We start from the raw sequence: 26,037 nt of genomic DNA on the forward strand, positions 1-26,037 counted from the left end.
GAAGGAAAACATCGTGAGGAAACCGGACTAATCCCAATAAGGCCTAGTTTTCCCTCTGGGTTGGAAGGTCAGATGGCAGTCGCTTTCGTAAAAACTGGTGCCTACGTCAATTCTTGGGTTTAGTTGTCAAGCGGACCCCAGGCTCCCATGAGCCGTGGCAAAATGTCGGGATAACGCAAGGAAGAAGAAGAATATTTCTAACCATTTGTAAGATACAGTTAGTTAAACATTAGTGCAAAAATCTGCATGTTTCAACCTAGCAGGCAGATACGAGCATTGAATGTAAAGTCAAGTTAATGACATGTGTCAATTTAAAATGTAAATATTTTTTTAGCGGTAGGGTTGTCACTGATATAAAAATATATCATTTTAATAATTTTGTTTTACTTTTTAATCCAGCTTTACGATTATAATAACTCGATTGTAGATCACTTAGATGACACTATCCTTTTAGCTCAGTCCCTAGAAATGTTCCAACCTGTATAATTAAAAAGGTTTTCCCCGTTTTCATAGTAGGTATAGAGGAGCCCTCACAAAACTTCACATGTCCATATGACGAGGGTTCTTCGTTCAGCCGTCATAACACCGATACCGCCGTCAATTTGGACGTTTACCGAATATTGTAAACGCATTACTGACTTGAACATTACGCAAACAATATAAGTATATGTTGAAGGAGCTTGGAGGGTCTAACACCTTGTGAACTAAATCGATAAACTTATTGAAAATCAACATCAAAAGCAGGTATTGCAGCTGCCCTTTACAGTTCACGTATACGCTCTCTTGCGTGTTGTAGTATCTGCCGGTATAACAGTTTTGAATGATTCATGGTTAGTTTCACTAGACTTATTTCGACCGGGATATGAATCGTGATTACCTTTTGTATTGTTTTCGAGCTCCGGATATTTCGACGCAGTTACATTCACTTGTTCACGGGTAACTGAAGATAGCGGGTGGGTGTCAAAGTTAGACCGCGCTCAGTTTAGGATTCGTGCGCGTCGGCTGCGTTCGCTTTCAACGTTACCTTACCACTAACTATAAGACGCATATAACTGCGTCGAAATATCGGGAGCTCGAAAACAATACAAAAGGTAATCACGGTTCATATCCCGGTCGATAACTGCCGGTATGTCCTCTTTATATGCTTTAGGCTTGAATAAGGCTTAAGTAAGCTTTATCCAAATAACATCTAAATTGTTAAATAATCTGAAACATAATCTATTTAAGAACTTGCGTTGGGGTATAAAAGGTATATACATGGTACCTATACATATATTTCCTGTCCCCAAATGGCATTGTCTTGGTCATATCTTATTACAGGTGCTATTTAAAAAACTAGCTCTGATAGAAAATGAAATCACTAAAGTAGCTTCTATATTCCTGAAGGTATTTTCATGGCGCCACTGGCTGGTCTAACAGGATTAGCTCTAAGCCGTTTTGAACTAAACACGGCGGGAAAACTTGGCACCGCAGCTTGGAACAGCTTAGACGAGATGGGAATGAAGATTATATGCATCTAAAAAGATGTTTATAAGATATTCTCTTCAGTTTATGTTTATTTTGGTTACTACTCATGCTTACTTTGAAATGATATGAATAGTGCTTACCTGATCATTAGTAAAGGGACCGTCCGCGTTGGAGGGTCTGCCATCTTGTGGCCTGAATCGGACACATATGTTCACATGTGTATTGCCAAAGCAAGTGCTGCCATCTACCGTTCTCGTCGGTACGTTTCCTTATGCATAGTAGGTTCTGCCATCTTGTGGGCTATATCAGAAGCATAAACGACACATTTACGCCTCGCGCCAAAAATCTGACGGCTCTTATGCTGCCCTCTATAGTTCATGCACGGGGCATATTGTTTGTCTGTGTTAACGACCATACGACACTGTAATAGTGTTAATGAAAAAATAAATATAATATAAATCCTCCTTATTGTACAACCCCAAATAAATTTAAAAAAGGAATTCATAATAGATACACATAGACAGAGGTAAACAGTAGGCCTTATCGCTAAAGAGCGACTCTTTCAGACAACTACTAATAAAAAAACAAATAATAATCATAGATAATATACATAGTTGGTCAAACCAAATTTGTCAGTAAATAAGAACAGAAACAACTATACTCATCCTTTTCTTTTCGGTGCTAGTACTAGTGTAAGACAAAGATAGTATGATTCTCTCTGTCTATGTTTGAAATGAGACAGTCCTTTGACAAACTATAGTAATAGGAACATAGATAAGAATTAATTTCAGTAGTTTTCAAAGAAAATAAAGTTAACACAAGTTTAGTATACTGGAAAACGACGGAAATAACTAACCACAGCTAACTTGGACTTCGCTCTTGGCAGTTGCAACTTGTTCGAGGAAAACACGCGTTTTCGTCAAGTTCTCGGAGCTATTGGCTTCTCACTAGTTTTCCTCGAGAAACTGCTTTAAATAGGTACCTAATATTGAGTATTTGGCTATAACTTAGCACTATGCATTAAAAATTTAAAACTCTCGTTGATTAGCACCCAAATTACCACTTTCGGGAGCCAATCTTGCCAGAATTGCCTTATACGGTTGCATTTTCCAATAATTACGTCTACCTCTATGATTGGCTTTTTAAAGCCTCACAGGTCTACGATATGATTGCCAACAAGTAATAGCTAGGTGCCGACTATAGGTCCATTTACCCTATTTACCCTACAATTCGTGACAATAAGGTTACATATATGTCTAAATAGGTTCGTTGCCACCTTGATTTCCTAATTTGACGGTGACATAGGCAGGACACGAAATAATGTCATTATCTCAATATTTTCTGTAGGTAATTGTGTTGAGTCGGAATATTGCAAATTTTATGGCTGGAAAATTACTTTCATGTTGTGATTGGTGTAAAGAATTAGGTACATACGATAAACCTACATTTTAGATGTAAGTTGTGTAAAAATATGGATTGCTAAATCAGCGTTTATGCTAATGAATTTGTTGATATGAGTCATATCACTCATATCATGCAATGTGATCATTAATTGTTTCTACATAACTTGCTTTTCATCGCTTATGTTTTTTTATTCATTGCTGTTTATTGTATTTTATAAAAGGGATATTTTTTATTCGATCTTAAATTCTTACAACTAATATATGTAGGCATTGGAAATTGGAAGATGTAAGAAAATATGTTACAGTTTAATTTACTCGGTCTTCTTCTTAATCTCAGTAATTTTTAGATATATCCAACATGTAAGAGCTTTTATTCTAAAGCCATCATCTACCTTCCGAGAAAAACTGAGAATGTTTTAACGAAACGAACGAAATGGATTTGTGATACCTATTTGTTTTTAATTCGTTTACGTCTTTGGCGTTTAATATATTGCACTTTTGACATTAACTCCCTACCCGTGTCTGGCTAGGGCCCTAGAGGCCATAATTTATCGTTTAATATATTAATGTTGGTATATTACCGTACAGTGACTTAAATTTATGTACAACCTAAAATATTGTTTCCGTCATGTGGATCCCACTTTGACGTTGACTAAATCATCGACAGTATCCATATTCTCTCTTATCCTAGCTAATTTTGACCTCAGTGACTGCTAGTAAACTAGCTGAAACTATATAAACGCCCTCGTGTGACTGCAGTAGCCAATCTTCGTCTGGAAAGATTGAATTGAATTGTTCAAGTTCTAAACTATGGTTTCCATTGTTACAGGTCTACAGTTGCGCAGCATAGAGGAGCCGGCAGGTGGCGCGGGCGGCGGTGTGCCCGCGGCCACCTGCTATGATGCGGAATGCGCGCGCACTGAGGCCTGGCTGGACGAGAATCAGGAGTTTGTGCATGATTACTTCTTAAGGTTGGTTTGATGCTATATGATGGAGAAATTCGCTACTATAATTACTATATACCTATAAATCTAATGACTGACAGAGAAAATGTAGGCAGGCAGCTCTAGTTTAGGATCTGAGATCTACGTTGATGAGAAATAGGAGTTTGTGCATGATTACTTGGTTGGTTTGCTATGATCTGAGAGTGAATGCGGCAAGATCATTCTACAAACGGTGTATTAGCGGGTCTATGTAGGTTCCAGTATCTGAGGAACGTCCTGTCGATGGCCAGTCGTTAGAAATTAGCCGTGAGTATACAATTATTTAGAGCACAACCCATTAGACAAGCCATTGCTTAGGTATCCTGGTCACAAATGATAGCAATACTCCAGGTGGGTCGAACTTAAAACTTGAGACTGGATCAAATCGCTACTACTTCGCTTTATTTCCTACATCTCAGTATCTTTCCCAGACGTAGCTTAGCTGGAAAAGACGCTACCGAGATCATTCGTTAATGTTTCGTAAAGTCACAGTATTGACGCTATAAAAAGATATCTTCTTATATAAAACATACAAGCTTCAATACTCGAATCAAGTAAAAAGTCGATAGTATGAAAATTTATTTGCCATTTCTGGACGACAATGCGACGGCTCCTCTTATAGAAATATTCAATTGATTGAGAAAGTGTAGAATTTCTATATGAAATTGTATTCTATTCAGTAGATAATTAGATATGTTTTTGGAGAGGTTTCACTGGTTGTAAAGTAATTGAAAGGCATCGTTTATACCTTAAATGTTATATTATTTATCGTGGGTGAATTATTTGGGCCTATTTATTAGACTTCTCATGCCAGTGTGATGGACAGATGTGTGCGCTAAGTTGCCAATATTGGAACATGTCTTAGCACGATTGGCGTCTATCATGAGAATAGATTAATTTAATATTGTAGCGACATTGATATAGATCTTATCATGGGTAGTATTAGTTATTTGGCTACATGCTACTTTAAATGTTTATTTAATTATAAAAATATAATATTGGTAAATTCATTAAAAACTGGGCCACCCGTTCAAGTGTAAAGATAGAATGCTTCCTGTGAAATAAGGTCACTAAGTCCTTGTAAATTGATATTGACCATGTCCTCATAAACGCTGACTTTGACTTAACCTCAGAGATAACATGAGATAATACAGTTACACCAGTTTTAGTGGAAGCTGCATATGACTGCAATACAAGCTACATTTTTTAAATATAATTTCTAACGTGATCCGTAATCACATAATAACGGATTAGTGATTTTCAAGTTGCATCACTTGTATTCCGATAGAGTAGTGATCCACAAGCATAATGGAGCTTCCATCGCTTGCATACTAAACACACGGGCTCCCAAAACTCATTAAAACTCGATAAGCAGACATAACTTTGCATTGTTGCCGTGTTGCAGGTTTACCAGTGTAAACTTTGGCTTTCGCTGAAACATCATATGATCGTTGTTAGTTCAGGACTCGGGAGAGACTCGTAAACATGAAATGTTTGCTGGATGTTTCAAATCAAATTACTTGCCATGTTAAGTAGGTAATTAAATCACTGACTTGTTTATACATACACTAGACGGGCCCGCAGCTCCGCTCGCGTAAATGAAATAAAGAGTTTGTCTTATGTTTAGTTAAATACCGACATTATTATGTATCCCTGCCAGGGTTTATAACTGTGATAAGGATTTCTTATTTGTCAAGTAGGTAGCCGTTATTTGGATAACTTAATTGGAAAATTTCTTATAACGTACGTAGGTATTTATTTAAAACTTGTTTTAACATAAAATTATTACTTATTGTTGTAAGCCTAGTTGCAAAAACGTTCATTAGATTACTTATTTTCCGCTTTAAGCCACGAATATGGACGACCACCACCCATAAATCGCCTTTTCATACAAACGTAGGTAGTCCCCATTTCCCTTTCTGGATCTTAACATTACTACGGCTAAGGTGACGCAACGATCCAAAGGACTCACCTGGCCTCCGATACCAGATCACGTCATGTTTCTTGCGATCTTGCGATAGCTCTCGCCATCGGGCGTCTCCAATTTTGTTGTCCCAAGTACGCTCGTCTCCCATTCTATAACTTTGTATTTTTGGCTCATCTCGGCACTCTCGGCAGCCCTTTCCCTGGATGAATGACAATGTTTGCCGAGCCATGAAAATCAATCTGAATAATAATAACTCATAAAGAAATTTAAAACAATAAAATACAAATTATTAACACGATAACCATACGATAATATTAATTTGATTGATATGTCATAAATGGCATAATTCACTCGTATGGGCTATGGACTAAGGTTGAGGTTGGCAGCACTTTTTATTTTACTTCGTGTAAAAAAACTCAGAAATACCTGTATACCAACATGACAAACATAATTTAGTTTACTTTAACTTACGGATTATTTGGTCTAATCTGTAGCACCGCCAAACGAAAGCAACCGAGAGTTCCCGAGAAATGGTCGAAGTCGTAAAATGAAGATTGTTATGAAAATTTATTTTCCTTATTGTAAATTAAATACGCATCGAAAGCGATAGTTTTTATGTTCTAGTTTTATTCTCATATGTAGATAATAGATTTAAACAGTTTTTTCTTAGCATACGTGCGTTGTATTCGAGATACGTGTCAAAAACTTTTTTAGAAATTTGTAAGGCGCCATCTCTCTTCTTCGCTCGTTTTTTATCCCGTTCTGGTTTTTCAATTTTATATATATGACTAGACGGGCCCGCAGCTCCGCTCGCGTAAATGAAATAAAGAGTTCGTCTTATGTTTAGTTAAATACCGACATTATTATGTATTCAACCCTGCCATGGTTTAAAACTGTGATAGGGATTTCTTATTTGTAGCCGTTATTTGGATAACTCAATTCGCCAATTTGTCAAAAAATGATGTGATTTGATAAAAGGCAAGATTGTATTTTTTCATCTACACGTATTTATTTAAAACTTGTTTCAAGATAAAATTATTATTTGTTCTTATAAGCCTAGTAGCAAAAACGTTCATTAGATTAATTTTCGCCTTAAGACGAATATGGACGACCACCGCCCTTAAATCGCCTTTTCATACAAACATAGGTAGTCTAGTCCTCTCGGTATTGCGATAGCTTTCGCCAGTCGCCATGGCCGAGGTTGAGCAGGTCTTGAGCAACTACGTCGTTTCAGCGGTACCTAGGACGTCCACTCGGGCGTCTCCCATTTTGTTGTCCCAAGTACCTGCGCTCTCTTCACGGCACGATCCTCTCCCATTCTCTCTAAGTGTCCGAGCCACCACTGAATTTAGCCGCTTTTGTCTCTCAATATTTCGCCACTATATCGGACCACATCCTTATTTCTATGGCAACAAAATTATAGTACGATATTTGGCCGACTGCTGACTGTACATTTGCTTATTTTTATCAGGTCGCTCAATAACATCTGAACATGCACTTTAATCTACTCAATCAACTTTGTATTTTTGGCCCATCTCAGCATTCTTAGCCCTTTCCCCGGACGAATGGCAATGTTTGCCGCAGCCGTGAAAGTCAATCTGAATAATATAACTCAAAAATGAATTTAAAACAACAAAATACAAATCGATAATAATAATATAGTAATTACTTTGATTGATAAGAATGATAAGTCATATATGACATAAATCACTCGTATGGGCTCTATAGACTAAGGTTGAGGTTGGCAGCACTTTTTATTTTACTTCGTGTAAAAAAACTCAGAAATACCTGTATACCAACATGACAAACATAATTTAGTTTACTTTAACTTACGGATTATTTGGTCTAATCTGTAGCACCGCCAAACGAAAGCAACCGAGAGTTGCCGAGAAATGGCCGATGAAGATTGTTATGAAAATTTCTTTTCCTTATTGTAAATTAAATACGCATCGGAAGCGATAGTTTTTATGGTCTAGTTCTATTCCCATATGTAGATAATTGATTTGAACAGGTTTTTCTTATCATACGTGCGTCGTATTCGAGAAAAGTGACAAAAACTTTTTTAGAAATTTGTAAGGCGCCATCTCGCTTCTTCCCTCGTTTTTTATCCCGTTCTGGTTTTTCAATTTTATATATATGATAATTATTTAAGGCTATGAAGTGACTGAACTTCTTGAGTCTCACTTTCGATTTGACCGTATATTTTCAAGAATTATAGTCATTCTTATCGCATTGAATATGATTAAAGAAATTATTTAAGCACCACAATTGGCACAGTAAATTCTTCTTTACGCAAAACCTATGCTGGCAAATAGTGTTTTTTTTTATTTCTTAAAAACAGGTGACAGCTTTATATTACCACAAGACCCAACGTGGCCAAAACCTTGAGGTTTGTGTGAATTGTGGGTCTATGGGGAGTCCAAGAAAATAACATCACTACACCTTATAAAACAAAGTCCCCCGCCGCGTCTTTCTGTTGATAAACTGAAATCTATCAATAGAGTGATTCTTGAGGAAGGTTTAGGTGTACAATTTGTTAACCCGTGCGAAGCCGGGGTGGGTCTCTAGGTCTCTACTATCTATCTAATAGTAAGTAGGATGTTGCAACTGTCCACGGTAGGGTTAATCATAAATGTTGTGTAAATCGTTGTCCACCAACAACGTCGATAAGCCTATCGCAAGCCGTACGACTGTGGTTAAGCCGTTCATTACATGCATAGGTATGTACATTGTACATATTGGCCGATTTGGCCGCGCCATGTCATCATTAAACGGCATTGCGGTAATCCCACAAAACTGCAACTGCGGATTCAGAGCTCGCTGAACAATTGGCTGCGAGGTCACACGAAAAAATCGTTACAGATTTTCTAACCAATATAGTATTTTATAAAATCGTGATATAATAGAGAGTTTTTCAGTCGAGTACCGTGTTTAGGCAACGAAGCTTGCTGAGTTGCCTAAGTAAGGTACGAGATTGAAAAGCTTGATTATATCACTATTGTATACAATACTTTTTTCTACTAGTCAACAAAAATAATACTTTAAACTAGTAGAATCATACAAACAAACCAAACCAAAAGTATACAGCTAAGATTCGCGAGCAGCCGCGATACCTTCATACTGGTACGCGACCCGGCCGCCGCGCCCTGCGCCACACGGCGGGTTGGTCAACGACACCTCCTCGTAACTCATGAGGCCCTGGTACTTGCTCCGCGCTAAATTCAATTTTTAGACAGTTGTTTTCTCGATTTTGGCCACCGTAGCCTATGGAGAACTAACAAGCAACACTAAGTGGTTTTCGTAGTCTATGGATGTTGCTATATTAAGGGTGTCACATGCGCGTTTCTGACTTATGAACCAGTTGTTTCTACTATACAACCTAAAATAATCAATTTGAGCTATGGTTTTGTTTCGTTTGTGATTGATCAATTTCATTATAGTTGACTAAACTGTATCGAAATGAATATATTATTATAGTTGAGTTGGCAGCCCATACATTAAAAATACCCAATTGCAGTTTGGTATAAGAAATCTTAATTCAAGAATTACAGTCGACTAGTATAAAATAGTAGTTTATGTGACTGCTACATAATGAAAGGCATTAAAATACGAGTGTGGGTTTATGAAACGAATGAAATGAGTTTCATAATAGTATCACACGAGTGTTTTAATGCCTAATTATGTACAGTTACATACACTGCTTTATCTACACACATATTATAAACTTTCTATGATATATTCACTAACCTCATATTACAGCCGACATTGGGGCACTTTCCTCTCTGGCGGAACTCGCGGATATGAGATATGGCGTCTCCGAAACATCTTTATCGTACATTTTACACGAAACTTTTGTTATAGTTACTTTAAAAACAACAAAACAAATTATTTTTTACTTACAAACTAATTACAAGATAAACTGTACGTCAAATGGCGGCAAATGAAAACTTTTTTCACGCATGTCACGCATCCGTAGTTTTTTTAATTCAAAGACAAACTAGAGTCGGGGTCGATTACCATATCGTCCGATACCAACTTACAAGCGAGATTTGTCAATATTGTATGCAATTGTCATTTGATTTCGAATAAAACGTCATCTCGACTGATATTAAAATAGGGGTCAAATCAAATTGCTTTTTTTTTTCAGAGATGTTCGAAATTTGAATGTCATTACCAAATCGATTTTGATGTAGTAATGAAGCTATTACCACATTTTCACAGATAAGAAATTTGCTGTAACAAAACAGTTTATCGTAACGTGGGCCTTTATTTACGGATTTTGAAGGCATCATAGAGAGTTTATGATATGTGTGTAGATAAAATGTGACGTCCCACGGTCAAAGGTACCTTATGGCGGGTATGGAGTTATGCATACCCCAGTAATCTACAATAAATAAGCTATCGATAACACAAAAGATCAACCTTCTAGGTTGCGTAGTTACAGAGATATGATTTTTTGAAAATAATGTTGTGAAATGAGCAACTTTATGATAGAGAAGTTTTAAATTTAGCCGCCTAAAAAACTATGTTCCTGAAGTAAGTTACATAGTTGACTACAAATAATAATACCTTATATATCTGAGATTAAAAAAATATTGCGACTTGTTCTGTAATGCAAATAGAAACTTTTGATATCGACTGATTTATGTGTATACTAACCAATCTCTTGAAAATAAAGTTTTATTTAATTTTCACGATTGATTGCAATGAGCTCTCAAGATTTAAAATTTATCTATTAGAAAACGACACTGACAGACAGTTTAAGCAAAAAACAATACCGATTTAGAGGAAAAAATGTATTTTCTGACTTTTTCATATAAAATCACAAAATTGAATATTTTTACTTTTAATGTGACACACAATCAATTTTTCTGAGCACATATGAAAGAAATTCTGTCATTCAAATGAAATAAATCCTAAAACCGCAACTAAATACTATATTAAACCCCTTATGCCACTTTAAACTTACATAACAATAACAGTATTTGCTCCATACATTTACGAAAAGGTACCTTATGGAAATAAATCTAATAATACATCACTACAAAATATCAATCATATTACAGTTTATCTTTTATGAATAGAAAATATTAATTTACATTAAACTGCCCCAAATTTAATTAGTTCTTCGTCATAATAATCTTAAAAAAGACCAATAATTTGTATGTAATGAAAAGGTACCTTGTGATTAAGTTACATGATGAGGCATGATGATGATGGAACAGTTAGGATAAACTAATAATATTTTGGGGTTAAGATGGTATAAATCGTCTATTTCCTATCAATAATATATTTCGGTTGCTATTGAAGATAAGCGGCATTGAGGTTCAATGACCTCAGATATTCCATAAGGTAATGCGTCGGATATTGGCATTTTTCAGCACCAACCAATGGCTGATTTACTGCATGCGACCAAACCATATGAAGATTATTCTAGTTAAGAAAGACTTGACGAGAGTAACTTTGGTATAATAGCAGGCTACTTGGATTTGTGATGTCGGTCGATGTACGGTTATAATATTTGCGAGGCGCCTCAACCAGAACTGAAATTATCAAATTAGTTTTGCAGAATGCTAATACAGTTTTCTACCAAACTTCTTTTCCCGTATTGACTAGTTTTTTTGGGAATTTTCAATCTTTTTTCCATAAGGTACCTTTTCTACTAAACTCTGAGACGACATTACTAGGCTTATAACTAACTTATAACAAAAATAAAAACAGGTATACAAACGTTACGCATTAAGGTTTCAGATCACACAATAAAAAAAAATTGAGAATTTTTTCACCTCTTTACAAAACATTTCATATCTCCGAAACTAGAAACCCTCATAAGGTACCTTTTCCCGTGGAACGTCACAAATATTTAATACACTCAGTCTTATCTATAAGAGTTATAGTTCAGTGAAATTAGCTAAAATTACGGCATAATTAATAGAAGACTTTTTTTAATTGGGATATGTACGTTGTCGACCGAGGTTATTTTTCATCAACCCTCCCCTCCCCTCCCCCCTCTGCGTCACCCCCCCACACCCCCGCAAAGGGTCCAAAACCCAGTTTTTCTCAATTTTTAAGAAAACCGTTCAAGATACAGAAAAAGGGTGTAGGAACAAAGTGATCCATATTAAATTTTCTATTTATCTCTTATACATACTATATTGCTATCACTTATAGTTTTTGCGCAATACGTCACGGAAGATGCAATTTTTAGCATTTTCAGTGTTTTTCTTCTTCTAATGACTTTTCACAAGTAACACTTACGATATCTTTCACGCTTTTTTTAGGATTCCGTACCTCAAAAGGAAAAACCGGAACCCTTATAAGATCACTCGTGCGTCTGTCTATCTGTTCGACCATTCCCCCCCCCCCCCCCCCCCCCTTTATATCTGAAACTACTGGGCCTAAAATTTTGAAACAATACACAAAATACTACTTTACCTATAGATAATAGGAAAACCTATTAGAAATGTGCAGTCAAGCGTGAGTCGCACTTATGTACGGAACCCTTGGAACGCGAGTTCGACTCGCACTTGACCGGTTTTTTAAATAGTTAATATGTTATTTAAAATGGGTATTATTTATTGAAAGAGTTTGTGTATCTGGGAACCTTGTTCACTACAGTGTGATAAGGGAAAAGTGTGGACTGAATGTTGTTGTAGTGACTAAAATTGAGAAAGGTATTTTGAGATGATTTGGACATGTGGAAAGAATGAGTGAAAGAAGGCTAACAAAGAGAGTGTATAAGGGAGAAGTGGAAGTGGGACTTGGAAGGGGTCGACCTCGGCGGATTTCCTCTGATCAGATCGGGGAAATCCTGAAGAAAGGCCAGGTCAAGAGCACCCTAAACCGGCGAGCGTGTATGAGGAATGTAATGAAAATGATGGAAGTGAAAGAGGTATGTCAGGATCGTAGCAAGTGGAAAACCGTGGTCTCTGCCTACTCCTCCGGGAAATAGGCGTGATTATATGTATGTATGTGTTATTTATTATTACACTACTTCATTTGACGATCCTATGCCATTTTTAAAATACATCGCCTTCAAATATTTTCAATGTCAGCTAATATCGTTATTAACCACTTGTCTGTATATGAAACGGATCCTGACCGAAATTTATAGGTACAGCACAACCGAGGGTGAACCCACGATTTTTGATCACCACACACATCTTCTTCCTCGCGTTAGTTGTCGCTTTTCGGTGAAGGAAAACATCGTGTGGAAACCGGACTATTTAATCCCAGTAAGGCCTAGTTTCCCCTCTGGGTTGGAAGGTCAGATGGCAGTCGCTTTCGTAAAAACTAGTGTCTACGTCAAATCATGGGATTAGTTGCCAGCGGACCCCAGGCTCCCATGAGCTGTGGCAAAATGCCGGGAACAACGCGAAGAAGATGATGAACTTTTCATGTATGTGGTGGTCAAAAATCGTGGGTTTACCCTCGTTTGTGTTGTATAAAATTCGGTCAGCGGGCGCAGCACGGTTCCATTTTTATCGCCTATCACTATGCGCGTCCCTTTCGCACTTACATACTTGTTAGAGCGTGACAGGCATGGTGAGGCAACATAGAGGTACAATAACAGAGAGGAAACGGGGGAAAGGCCAAATGACCGAACGAGATACACTTATAGAACTTTCAGTAGGAGTAGCAAGAAAGCAGTACTATTGCTTGTCCTCGTCACAGTCTCACTTTTTGTTTGTTCCCCACCATAAATTTAGTATGGGTTATGGTGGGCAACAAATAAAAAATTTCATTTCATTTTATTTCAATAACCCGACCGAAATACGTAGATTATTGTTTTTGGTATATTGTCAGGAATGTTAAAACGTGTTATTAATATTGTCGCATTGCGTATATTTTGTCCCTCACGGAGGCACGCGCACACCACTTCTATAGGCTACCTTCTATTCTATGTGAGGCAAGCTATAAAAACGCGACCGTGCGATCTGTTTCACAGACAAGTGGTTAATAGTAACGATCTTAGGTGAGCTTAAAAATGTTTGAAGACGATGTATGTTCAAAATGGCATAGCATCGTCAAATGAAGGAGTTTAATAATAAATAATACACCATTTTAAAGAACATATTAACTATTTATTTAATATAACAAAATTTGGCGATATCGTAAGTATATTTTGAGAAAAGTTATCTTACAAAAGAAAAAAAACGTAAATTCTAAAAAAATTGCATACATGGTGACAGATTTCACAATAACTATAAGTGATAGCACTATAGTGTGTATAAGAGATAAATAGCAAATTTACTAAGGATCACTTCGTTCCTACACACTTTTTCTATATCTTGAACGGTTTTCTTAAAAATTTAGAAAAACCGCGTTTCGGGCCCTTTGCGGGGGTGTGGGGGGGGTGACGCAGAGGGGGGAGGGTTGGGGAGGGTTGATGAAAAATAACTTCGGTCCATAACGTACATATCCCAATTGAAAAAAGTCTTCTATTAATTATGCCAAGTTTTCCATATATTTTTTTCCAGAAGCAACGTACTATTAAGTCATAAGTCAACAGGATCGCCTTATGAGTTTTATTATAGGTAGTTGGTACGACATTATTGTTCTCGGGACATATACTTGACGGCGTAAGTAAATACCAATCAAAAATTAATGTACAGTCGCCATCAGATATATCGGAGCGGCTAAGGCGCTCACAAATATCTGAACATGCCTCTATTGTCAAAGCGTTAGAGTGCGTGTTCAGATATTGTGAACATTTTGGCCGTTCCGATATACCTGTCTGAAGGCGACTTTTGCATGCAGCCGCTTTTTAGGGTTCCGTACCCAAAGGGTAAAACGGGACCCTATTACTAAGACTTCGCTGTCCGTCCGTCCGTCCGTCCGTCCGTCCGTCCGTCTGTCACCAGGCTGTATCTCACGAACCGTGATAGCTAGACAGTTGAAATTTTCACAGATGATGTATTTCTGTTGCCGCTATAACAACAAATACTAAAAACAGAATAAAATAAAGATTTAAATGGGGCTCCCATGCAACAAACGTGATTTTTGACCAAAGTTAAGCAACGTCGGGAGTGGTCAGTATTTGGATGGGTGACCGTTTTTTTTTTTTGCTTTTTTTTTGTTTTTTTTTTTTTTTTGCATTATGGTACGGAACCCTTCGTGCGCGAGTCCGACTCGCACTTGCCCGGTTTTTTTGACATGGATTTTCTTGAGCCGGGCGGCATGCATCCTTTCGCTCGCTAGTGGGCTTATATGTCAAATGTACGAGAGGTACATTGAGCATTTACTGCTTTTTTTTGTATATCAACCGAAAAGGATTACCCGATTGCATTGCGTAACAAGTGACATTCAGTTGCAATAGCAATGAGTGATTCGATAAATCAAACTTAACGTGCACAAGCGTAATGAATGGCCAATCAATTATTTCAATTAGTTATATGTAAATGTCCACCCACGTTCATTTAATGACGCGTAATTTTGGTGGAATGAGAGAATTGCGTTGGTTGTAATTTGAATAGTCGTGAATGAATGTAGTTTTCGAATTATGTTTCTAATGAAGGCAATATTACTACGTTTAAAGAGTTCCCAAGTAACACAAAAGTAGCTGAATATTGTTTGAATAATAGAGCATGCCGTACTGAATGCTGAATAAGGTAGCTGTATATCTTCTGTATAAGCGCTAATACAGACGTTATACAGAAGGTTTGGGCGCAAAGTGGGCATGCCCACGCCGCTTAAAACTGAATAACAGTAATGTAATAGCTGTATAAGTGTGTGCCCACACATTGGATCGCTGAATAACACTTGTATAGAGGCTGTCAAAAGCTTCTATACCGCTTTTAAACCAAAGTTATCCAGCTTTGTATAGAATGACTCAGTTAGTCACTCGTTATGCAGCTTTTGGTTCAAAAGTGCATTGTTACAGAAAATATATTCAGCTATTTGTGTATGATTTGTCTTCCATTTTAATTTGTGAACTCGTGTCAAAGTGTACTGTAGTTTCTGAAGTGAATACAAAATAAGGAGGACATAACCCATATATTGATTTGATGTTTACATAACATCAATTTCATTGCGCATGCGACTTTACTGTAAATATATATATACATTTTATTTAAATTTTTAAAGCGCCGCGTAAATAATGCAAGAAAGTAAATGTGGAAAATTTAGTACTCCACTTTTAAATTTGTAATTTTTTTGCGGTGTTTAGATGTTTTAGTGATAGAAAATGTACTTTAACAAGTTATGCTACGATAAAACTAGTTTTATAAATGAATATAAATGGGTTTTTCAGTTCATTTTAAATTCCTATTTAATTGTAGAGGTTAGAATATGAGCAACCGTAATGGCGTCCGACTGTGCTGAATATAAGCTGCTGCCACAGCTATTATGTGCTAAATTTCTGAATAGGCATTCACATTATTCGCGTTACTAAGCTACATGTTAGATAATAATGGTTTTAGAACAACAAGTTTTGAATAACATCAGTATAATAGTAATTGTTTTCTCAATTTTAAAGCCTATTAGGGTTCTATACACAAATGGTAAAAACCACATAGATCCTCACTAGTTTGATGAGAAACATTATAGGTATGTAACACGGGCAATATTCAATCCTACTTCCTACTAATATTATAAACGCGATATAATATTTAAGTTATATGATAAATCTGGGGGCACGGCAGATTACACAGTTATTTTTTCCGTTATCAGTTCCGACAAATATGTAGTAGGTAAAGGTACACGCAAAGATGTACGACGTGAGTACGAAGATGTATATAGTATGAGTATGGTATGGTTACGAGTATGCTATGAATATGAATATGGTATAGGTGCGAAGGTGCAGGTATATTAGTAGCGGGTATCACGGGTATGAGTACAAGAATAGTTTGGTATGGGCAGTATTGTTTAGGTATGAGTACGAGTATAGTGTGGGATGGGTATGAGTAGACCCACTTGAAACCTAAAAACAGTCCAATCAAAATCGACAGGAGAACCGATTTCGCTATATTTTAATGGGGGTGATTATTTTATTTTTCACATACCCAGTCCAGTCTACAAGTTTTTAATGCAACAATATCAATAACTAGCATTTGACACCTTGTTTGCCAACTAGCAACAACCTTAAATGGCCATTGGTAAACCTTATCTCGTTGCAGTAAGGTATGCAAATGGTCCGTTAACAGTATTTACGATGGAAGCTAGTAATTGTTTACGTAAAATAAGTAAAATAACCAATCGAAAAGAATTGTTAAGAAAACTAAACCTCCATTTTTTAAATAATGATTGGATTAAAGAATAAATACGCAAGATGCGTTCACAATAAAATAAAAACAAGCTCAAGCTCAAGGCAATCAGGCTCAAGTAGCACCGTTGACCGTGTATAAAGCTACGGAACCCTCTCCACCGCGCACTTGTTGATACTAAGCAGTAGTTTGAATAGCGTTTGTCATTGCGTTCATTTTGCAGCTTTTAGCAAGAAAAGATAGTACATGTGTACTAAAATCGCTATAACTTAAGTATGTGTTGTTTTATTTATTATTATTCAGACGTTATGTCTATAAAAGCCATAATTAACCCATATATGCAGCTACTGAATAACAAATAAGATTTGGATTTCATTACAGCTTCCAGTAATAGCGTCCACCTTTATTCAAAAACTAGCATTAAAACAGAAACTGCAACCGTTTTTATACAGTTTAAAGTCTCCACCGACGCTTCTTTTCAGCATTTAGTGGCCACTATCACATTTTTCTTAATATTGTCTGCTTAATATCTCACAATACAGACTATATACAGCTAATTGCTGCTAATGCCGCTATTATGCAGCTTTTAGTAACCACAAATGCTTTAAGCTGAATAATGTCCGACATACTGTGTAAGAAATAAGTAATATTCAGTTTTAATATGCAAAACCGATACTATGCAAAATTTATTCAGCATTAATTGGTATATAGGCCCCACTAGGCTCACATATTTCTTTATTCTGAATTTAGTAATTTCCACCGCTTATACACAAAATTTATGCAATCATAATTTGAATAAGATGATAATTTTACTCTATTATCCTGCTTGTGTGTTACTTGGGTTGTCTCCATTAGGAACATAATTCATGTCATGTATATCACGCTTTCTTATTGCTGCCCATTTTGCGTCTATTGAATAGCTTTGCATATTAAATTCAATAACTATTTGCAGGATCCTATACTTACCTAGGTTGATTCTTAAGAGCGCGAGATTTGCATTGAACTGTCAAAATAATTATGGTATAAAATCCACGCCAACTTTCGTGATTAAGCTTATATACGTCGATATTTTCCTGTTTAAGGTTTTTTCCGATCCTGTATAAGGAACGAGAAAGAGGTTTAGGCGCTAGAATGGTGAACATGGCGTTTAATTGGAGGATGCTTCATTCCCCAATGGTACGTCCTCACGCGATTCTTGACCGCAGCCGAACGTTCAGAAGTAAGCCATGCCGTAATGAGATCTCAAGCCTTTCTGACGTAGCCCGTGGTTACTGTTTGTTTATTATGTAAAGGCATCAGACTTCGACGAATATTGATTTGATAAAATACTAGTAAAAATATAAGTCTTGTAGCTATCTATCTAATAAAGAGCATAGTAAATGTTTGTAGTCGCTTCATCACTGGAGCTAAGCTTATACGAAATATGATGCTTCGGAGGTGGTTTAACACATTAATCTGTTCCCCTAAATACCAATTATAAAGTGTTTATGGACAGAGAACGTGTAAAACTATCAAACAAATACAAACTTTACAAAATCGATTGTTTAGTGTAGTAAATAAAGGTAGTGGACCCCGCAGTAATTCCTCAGCCAGAAAAAACTTTACAGTATGATAAAGTATCAATAAATAAAAAGTATTGTATAAATTTCCAAAGAATAATAATAATAGGATTTAAGTAAATACCTAAAGTCTTAAATCGTTAATATCTTTTTACGGAAAAATGCTCCGTTTAAACTTTCTTCTCCGGACATATTCATGTAACGTATTGCAACAATATATGAAATATCAAAAAAAAAATCCCCGTAGAAATACCAATATTAACAAAATATAATTTTTTGGCGTGTCTTGGACCGGAAAATTGCTCAGTCTAATTTTTTCACTGGAATGCCATTTTATTGCCGATTTATACCTACAAATTGAAAATCTAAAAAAGTTACCATGTAACTATACTTTTTTCAGAAATTGCCTTTTTACTCGCTGTGGAAAATTTCTCTATCCATTTTATTTATTGAATTAAGTTCACAGTTTTCTTTCCATTCAACTATAAAAACATCCAAAAAAAAAACGAGCGTATTAAAAACTAAACATATCGGGAGCAGTATATAGGGAGCGGGGTGTACAAGGGATGATATTTCTTATGGATATTTTGGATTTAAGTATATACGTGACTACTTAGTATATATTTAAAAATAAATCAGGCTGAGAAATTTTCCACTCTCAGTTTTTAATAGTTCTAAAATACATAAACTTGGGTATGCATTTTTTTTTGGATTTTCTTACCCACTACGCCAAATTATATTCTAAGATCATATAAGAAGGAAAAAATGGCAGAGCAATTTTCCGATGAAAATGAGCGTCAAAAAAGGAATTATCATAAAAAAAATATTCTCATGTTTGACAAAAGTTTTAGATTTTTTTCTAGTATCACATACTGATACAAATAAGTTATTTGGTAAAATAATTTTGGACGGAGGAATTACTCGATTCAATATATAAACAGATTTGTATTTTTACGTATAAAAACCTAACTTAGGAGTGTTTTTTTTTTTGGATATTTCATATGTTAGTTTCGGCTCATACTATACAATAACCAAGCAAAATTTCATCGACTGAGGAATTAATGCATGGGTCTCCATACAACATCTTGCTTCGTTTACTCCACTATGTTATAACGGAGTTCAAAGGTGGAAGTTAGTTAATATCCTCTTTCTCGCCTCTTTATTTTAAAGTTTTTTAATAATGTTCTATTTTTAATACCTTACCTAGCTAATATGCCAACACATATTTTCAATCTCTTAAATACAAATGGAAATAAGAATGCTGTGATGCCTGTGATGTTTCGTAGGACCAAAATTTTCATTTCGCAGTCATTTCTTGGCTAAAACTTCAACACTTTAGTGAGCATCATTAGGCTTCTATAGAGCAGTGGAGGCGTGTCGCAGCTTGTTAAAGTGAATATTTAACTTGAGTGCCGTACTTGTACCAGTATTGAGTTTGGAACTCCGCACTCGTTAGCTCCTAAGTTCACCAACTTGATTTGCCAGTTCCTACAGTTTTCGGCCAACTTCGTAATCTCCCGTTGTGCTCAGATACGTTTAAGTTTATTTTAAGCTCATTTCCTTAAATTACTAAACATTTTAATGTTGTAGGCGCCACAGGGTTCAGGGTTCAGCCCGTGTACGCTGAAGGCGGTGGGTGTTTACAAGTTTCAAGTTATTTTAGTTTTGTGAAGTATGTTTTATATGCCTCTATACGGGTCGTTTTATAAAAGAAGATATTGATTAACGGTGTTACTGAAATTACCAGATAAGACGTGTGTTTTTGATAGGTACAAGTAGCTTTCATTCATTTTATGACCGGTAAAACATTTTTAGGCCATAAAAAAGGAATAACAGGTCTTAGGGATTGGCATCTTAAAATGCATGCTGAGGACTATAAAACCTATTAGGTGTGAGGACATCAAAGAAAACATTATACATATAGATAGTTAGATGGTACTTATGGTCTGATCTGTTATGATTATGAACAGTTGCGTTCTTAAAGGAAATGTCGTCTGGTAAACAAACGTTAACTGTCTCATTCCTCAGAATTGTCTTGATCCACGCGATGACAAGCAAATTACAGTGATAATTTTCTTGTTTAATAATTTACACTGTTATAACCAACGGCGTCTGGAATGCACCGAGGTGAAGCGGTGCAGACTGCTTGTTTACAACTTTGTGATTGTGGTTTAATGTGAATGTCTATTACCAATGCTCACGTGTCACACGTTTGCAAGAATGCACTAGTTGACAGTTAGTCTTCATTTGTCAACCAAGCGCTGCACTGCACTGCAATTTACTTTAAATGCGTTCACTCGTAACTTCAGATACAGTGGTGTACCTACAATGAAGTACTGCCATTTAGAAAGCTTTTCGCTTAAACCTGGCCGCAGATTTAACGCGAGGTAGGTCGATGTAGAATGAGTTTGAAATTATATTTGAAACGGGAACTAAAATAGTGGTTGCGAGCGTAAGTGGGCATACTCGGAGCAAGCGGGTATTTTCTGCGGCCGTGACCCGGCTGTGTCGAGTTTGAATGGTAAGAAAATAAGTGATACTCTTAAACGGTGATGTTTTAAGCACCTGGTCTCAGGTTGTGTTGGAATGATGTTGAACGTAGCGCACGACATGAACCGAAGACCAAAGCAGGCGTAGCTCACTCCGCGATTTCGTCGCTTTGCTACAGGTAGCTACAAGTACATCCGTTCCACAACAATTTTGGTGGCTAGCCATAAGCCGCGCGTGGTGCTGTCACCAGCTAGCGGCCATATCTGTCCTGATCGTAACAGACGCGTTTTGTTAGAGAGTGAGTCTTCTGTACCTGGTAGGTAGTATTATTTATTCTGTGACCAGAGCCTTATTATTGTTTTTTTCGGCAGGAAAGCGACGCGGCAGGTGGTAGACGCATGGCTGGTGTCGCACGCGACGCCGCCCAGCGCCGAGCTTGCGTCGCCGTCGCGGGCTGGATCTGGCGCCACCACACCTGTCAGGTCAGTATGATACCGTCTCTTTTGATCATCACTTCGCCTCACTCATATTTCAATACTTTTGTTTGACTTTTATTATTAATTTAAACTTTTACTTTGCTGTAATATACATTTTATATAGGCGAACTCAGAAAGAAAAATGAAACACAACACATTAACATTTTCACTACTTACCTATTATTAAAAACGGGATATTAATTATGTGTATACAGTGTGGAAAAATCGAGTGCCACATGGATGGCAACTACCTTAAATATTGTAAATAGCACATTTTGTGTAAATGAGACTTTCCTTTGTTTTTAAAAACAATAAATTCTGCATTTAAGGATTTATGAAAAATCGCTTGCCTCAGTCGGGACTCGAACCGGTCAAATGTGACAAAAAATAACGTGCCGTATTTTATGATGCAGATTGACAGGTTTACTGATAAGGTTAATTTTTCTCTAAATAACAAATACAATCAGAATAACGGAAGGCCATGAAAACTAACAATTACCTTTTAAATTTGATTTTTTGTCACATTTGACCGGTTCGAGTCCCGACTGAGGCAAGCGATTTTTCATAAATCCTTAAATGCAGAATTTATTATTTTAAAAAACAAAGGAAACTCTCCTTTACACAAAATGTGCTATTTACAATATTTAAGGTAGTTGCCATCCATGTGGCACTCGATTTTTCCACCCTGTATAATAACATTAATACCTTAAATGCTATTTTGTGCTGAACAAGCTTGCGGCAATCACCTTGTTAGCGGGAGAAAATACAGAAATAACTAAATAAATGGAAGTTAGTATTTCAATGGTAAATTACGTTGAAATGCTTTAAAACCCTGTCATTTCATTTTACCCATTAATTCAGTCTGTATCTAATTCATGAACGTCCAATTAGTAACTTGAAACTACTGTTGCTAATAAGCCAGCCTTGATACTAACAATAAGGTACTCGTGTACTTACATTTCCTAGTGAAAGTTAAGCACTGTACTGCTTATTGCAGATAACAATGCACTACGTGGTATTATTATGGACATTAACCGTTAGTATAAGTATTATGCTTGCTACTTGCTTCTTATTATACTGTAGCGTGCTCCTTATTGTATACAAGCCTACCGATTACTACCCGGTGAAACATAAAACCAAAGTCTAATAAAAAAAAACCTACACAGCGTAAGTCTACTTAATGACTTATTGTTCGGTAGCTTTTATAAGATAAAACTTTCAGTAAGTGCATTTTATCTGACTGCCCACTTTGATTTAAATAAAACCCTATGCAGACCCTAGCGAACACGCAAACACATATGTTTTTTGTTCTCAAGTTCGTTCACCCTATAACCCGATTTTATCAAAGATTCTGATACGGCTTGTCAGAGTGGGTTAATCCACAGTAAGGTATAAATAGCCGCCCGTAATAAGCAAAGCTAAGCTCCGTCATTGGATTCAACTCACGGGTCGAGAGAAAACTCATAGAGCGCCAACCCTCCCGGGATTACCTCGAATACTCGAACCTGCCGAGTGTGCCGCGACCTTCTGCTGGGGACTGTGACATGTTAACAAGTGCCATTTTGATATCTGTCAAAACCTTGGCTCGTATGTGATCTTGATCTATGATTATGATGATGTGCGAATATGATGAAGGGTTCAGGTGTAATTGTACGTATGTCCATTTTATTCGTGAAAAATACACTACTATGATACATGTATAATCACACTCTTACACTTGAGGCGTATATTAAAAGATTGCTGCACCAATTACACCAGTATGTATAACCTACACCTATGTTACATTAACTCGAACATAATACGAGTATAAGTAGTGTTTTTTCAATGTTTAGAGTAGACGTGTGCGCCGCGCCGGCGCGCCGCCGCCGCCGGGCTTTTTTGCCACGCCGCCGCCGCCGATAACTGATCGGCGTGAAATCGGCGTGACCTTGAGTGTTATATTTGGATTACAATCTGGATTTTTTTCATTATATATGTTACCGTTGTCAAATTTATATCAATTATTTATTAAATGAAACAGAATAGCCAGTGACTAAAACTATTTGACACACCGATTAAGTAATCCTGTGTTCAGTGTCAAGAAAGATGAGGGAGCGATACATGAAGTAGTAGCAACTCTTTAATTTGAATTTTTGAATGAAATACATCGTAATGGCGGCTCTTCTGATGAAAATTGAAGATGAAAGTTCTAAAGAGGTCTTAACATCAACCATTCCATGACCAAAGTAAGAGCAAACATGCCCCCAGCTACCGATGCACTCGGCGATTACAGAAAAGTGAGCTAGTATATCTTGGGATGATAACCAGTGCCGGTGGTTGCACCACCGAGAGACGCCGCAGAGCTGGCATGGCCAAGGGTGCTATGGCTAACCTCAACATGATCCGGAAGAACAGAAGTATTCGACGTGCAACTAAAGTGCGCTTGGTACGAGCTTTTCAATATTCCAGTATGGTGCCGCAAATGGGAGCCTCAAACATGTGACGTGCAAAGGTGCTTTTGAGATGAGATGTTGACGAAGACTGCTGCTTCTACCTAGGACAGCTAGAAGAACAAACCCCTTAATTCTTAGAGAGAATATTGCCACACGGCTCTCCACAACATGCCACGGGCGAGCCCTTAGATTCTTCGGACATATTATGCGGTTTCCAATGCATAATATATGAATTTAGGCCGAATGAATGGCAAACATGCTCGGAGTGGAGCATGTGTGAGATGGTCGGACGTTGTGAAGAAGTGTGCAGATGTGCAGTGCACACGGCTTATGACCGCACAAAATGGAGACAAATTTCATGTCGTGATCATCAGCAATGCGAAACGCAAAAAAGCAAAGAAAAAAAGAGAAAGAAGAAGATACATCTCAGTGCATGAGCCTGGTGCTTGTACACCAGGAATACCATAGCAGTCCGCATGTCTAGCAAATTTAAAGGATATCTGGAGTTCTATTTTGTTACAGTACTTAATTTTTAATACGATAACTCATGGAAAGCAAGAAAACGGAGAGTTACAGATCGGATCGTAGGTCATTGGGACCAGTAGACCGCTTACAGCAAGCCAGTTACTAGGGAAATCAAGTTATTATACCTATCCTATATTAATTTACAAACTCTATTTTACTCACAGCCTATTCAAAACTATACGTAGATTACGTAATTTACTTACCAGCAACCTGAATTGATCAAATTTTCAAGAATAACAACAAATTAATGATTTTTCCTACGAAACCTGAAAGTCCAGGTCACGCCGATTTCACGCCGAAAACACGCCGCCGCCGCCGATTTTTTGGCAAACGCCGCCGCCGATCATTTTTTAATCGGCGCACATGTCTAGTTTAGAGAGACTCTTCGAGTTGTATGTACTCAAAAACCGCAAAAAAAATATAGTTTTATACATTGCAGCTGTAGATCAGATCATATTTCATATGGGTTAGCTTAGCCTATTAGTTTTCGCAAAATTGGGGTTGGTCTTATAAATATCATGATAAATGTTGTAGACATATATTCACATCACTGGATATGAGTAAGTGTTGGAAAACACCATGCATTTTAAAGGCAATAAGTTTAATATCGCGATGTTTTTGGATGCTACATCAGTGTAAGTATACTCGCGAGTAAGTATATATTTGCAGACCAACCCTACATACCAGTACCACATCAAATATTCTTCTATACTGAGTTAGTAGTTGCCTAACTTATATAATTTAAAGCGATAAAATATTAGAATTCTCGAGCTGGATCGTCAATAAAATGCACTAGACACTTCTCATCAATCTTCCGGTTTGCGCTGATCTTATGCAAAAGCGTTTTCCCCTCCGTTGTTCTACTTCCACAGTCATGTTTGGACTTGCCTTCCCCTTGGTAACCCTACTTGTAACCTCCATCAATCTTATTTCACCCTCTCACTCTTGGTAATTTTAATATAATATACTGATGCATGAATTTATTATTAAACTAACAAAGCTTATGAATTGGGCTTGAGATGGGTAAAACAGATTCTGCCTGTCACTCTTATTAACCTTATTCTTAATTCAATTAAAACTGTAGGGCTTAACGATAAACAAACAACATTTATAAGGATCGCCTAAAACTTACAAACAAACAAACGTGTACCTTATTACAAAATGCATAAGGTCCACCGATGTACAGTTAACAGTATGGGCGATGGTATATACACAAAAATCATTCAATTAAACAAACATTACCTTTTTTGTAATTGCGTTCCAGGCTACACTTTCCGTAAATATATATGGAATAGGAAAATTCTCGCTCCGATCTGCCAGGCACAGTATCATAACTCTACATGAATACCTAGTTAACGACTTATGAGAATTTACATGGAAATCAACTTCGCATTTGATAACGCGCTGTCAAAGTTAGGGCCACCCCACATCTGGCGTCTTTCGAGCGTCGGCGTCGGTCAGCGCTATGGAAAATGACGTCGCTGCGCAGTTGCGTCGACGTCGCGTCGACGTTGGGCCATAGAGTTGTTGACGGAGACGAGACGCCGACGCTTGAAAGACGCTAGATGTGG

General features: G+C 37.0%; 1 protein-coding gene across 9 annotated transcripts in view; it reads left to right on the plus strand.

The window, feature by feature from the left end:
• LOC134797521 (dual 3',5'-cyclic-AMP and -GMP phosphodiesterase 11-like) overlaps positions 1–26,037 on the plus strand; it is a 251,840-nt gene that overhangs the window by 110,162 nt on the left and 115,641 nt on the right. For all 9 annotated transcript variants that reach the window (XM_063769772.1, XM_063769774.1, XM_063769773.1 and 6 more), the window contains exons 3-4: positions 3,700–3,841; positions 21,405–21,515. In XM_063769772.1, coding sequence (XP_063625842.1) covers positions 3,700–3,841; positions 21,405–21,515 — 253 coding nt within the window. The remainder of the gene's footprint in view (positions 1–3,699; positions 3,842–21,404; positions 21,516–26,037) is intronic.

This window comes from Cydia splendana, chromosome 15, assembly GCF_910591565.1.
Source record: "Cydia splendana chromosome 15, ilCydSple1.2, whole genome shotgun sequence".
Classification (NCBI taxonomy): Eukaryota; Metazoa; Arthropoda; class Insecta; order Lepidoptera; family Tortricidae; genus Cydia; species Cydia splendana.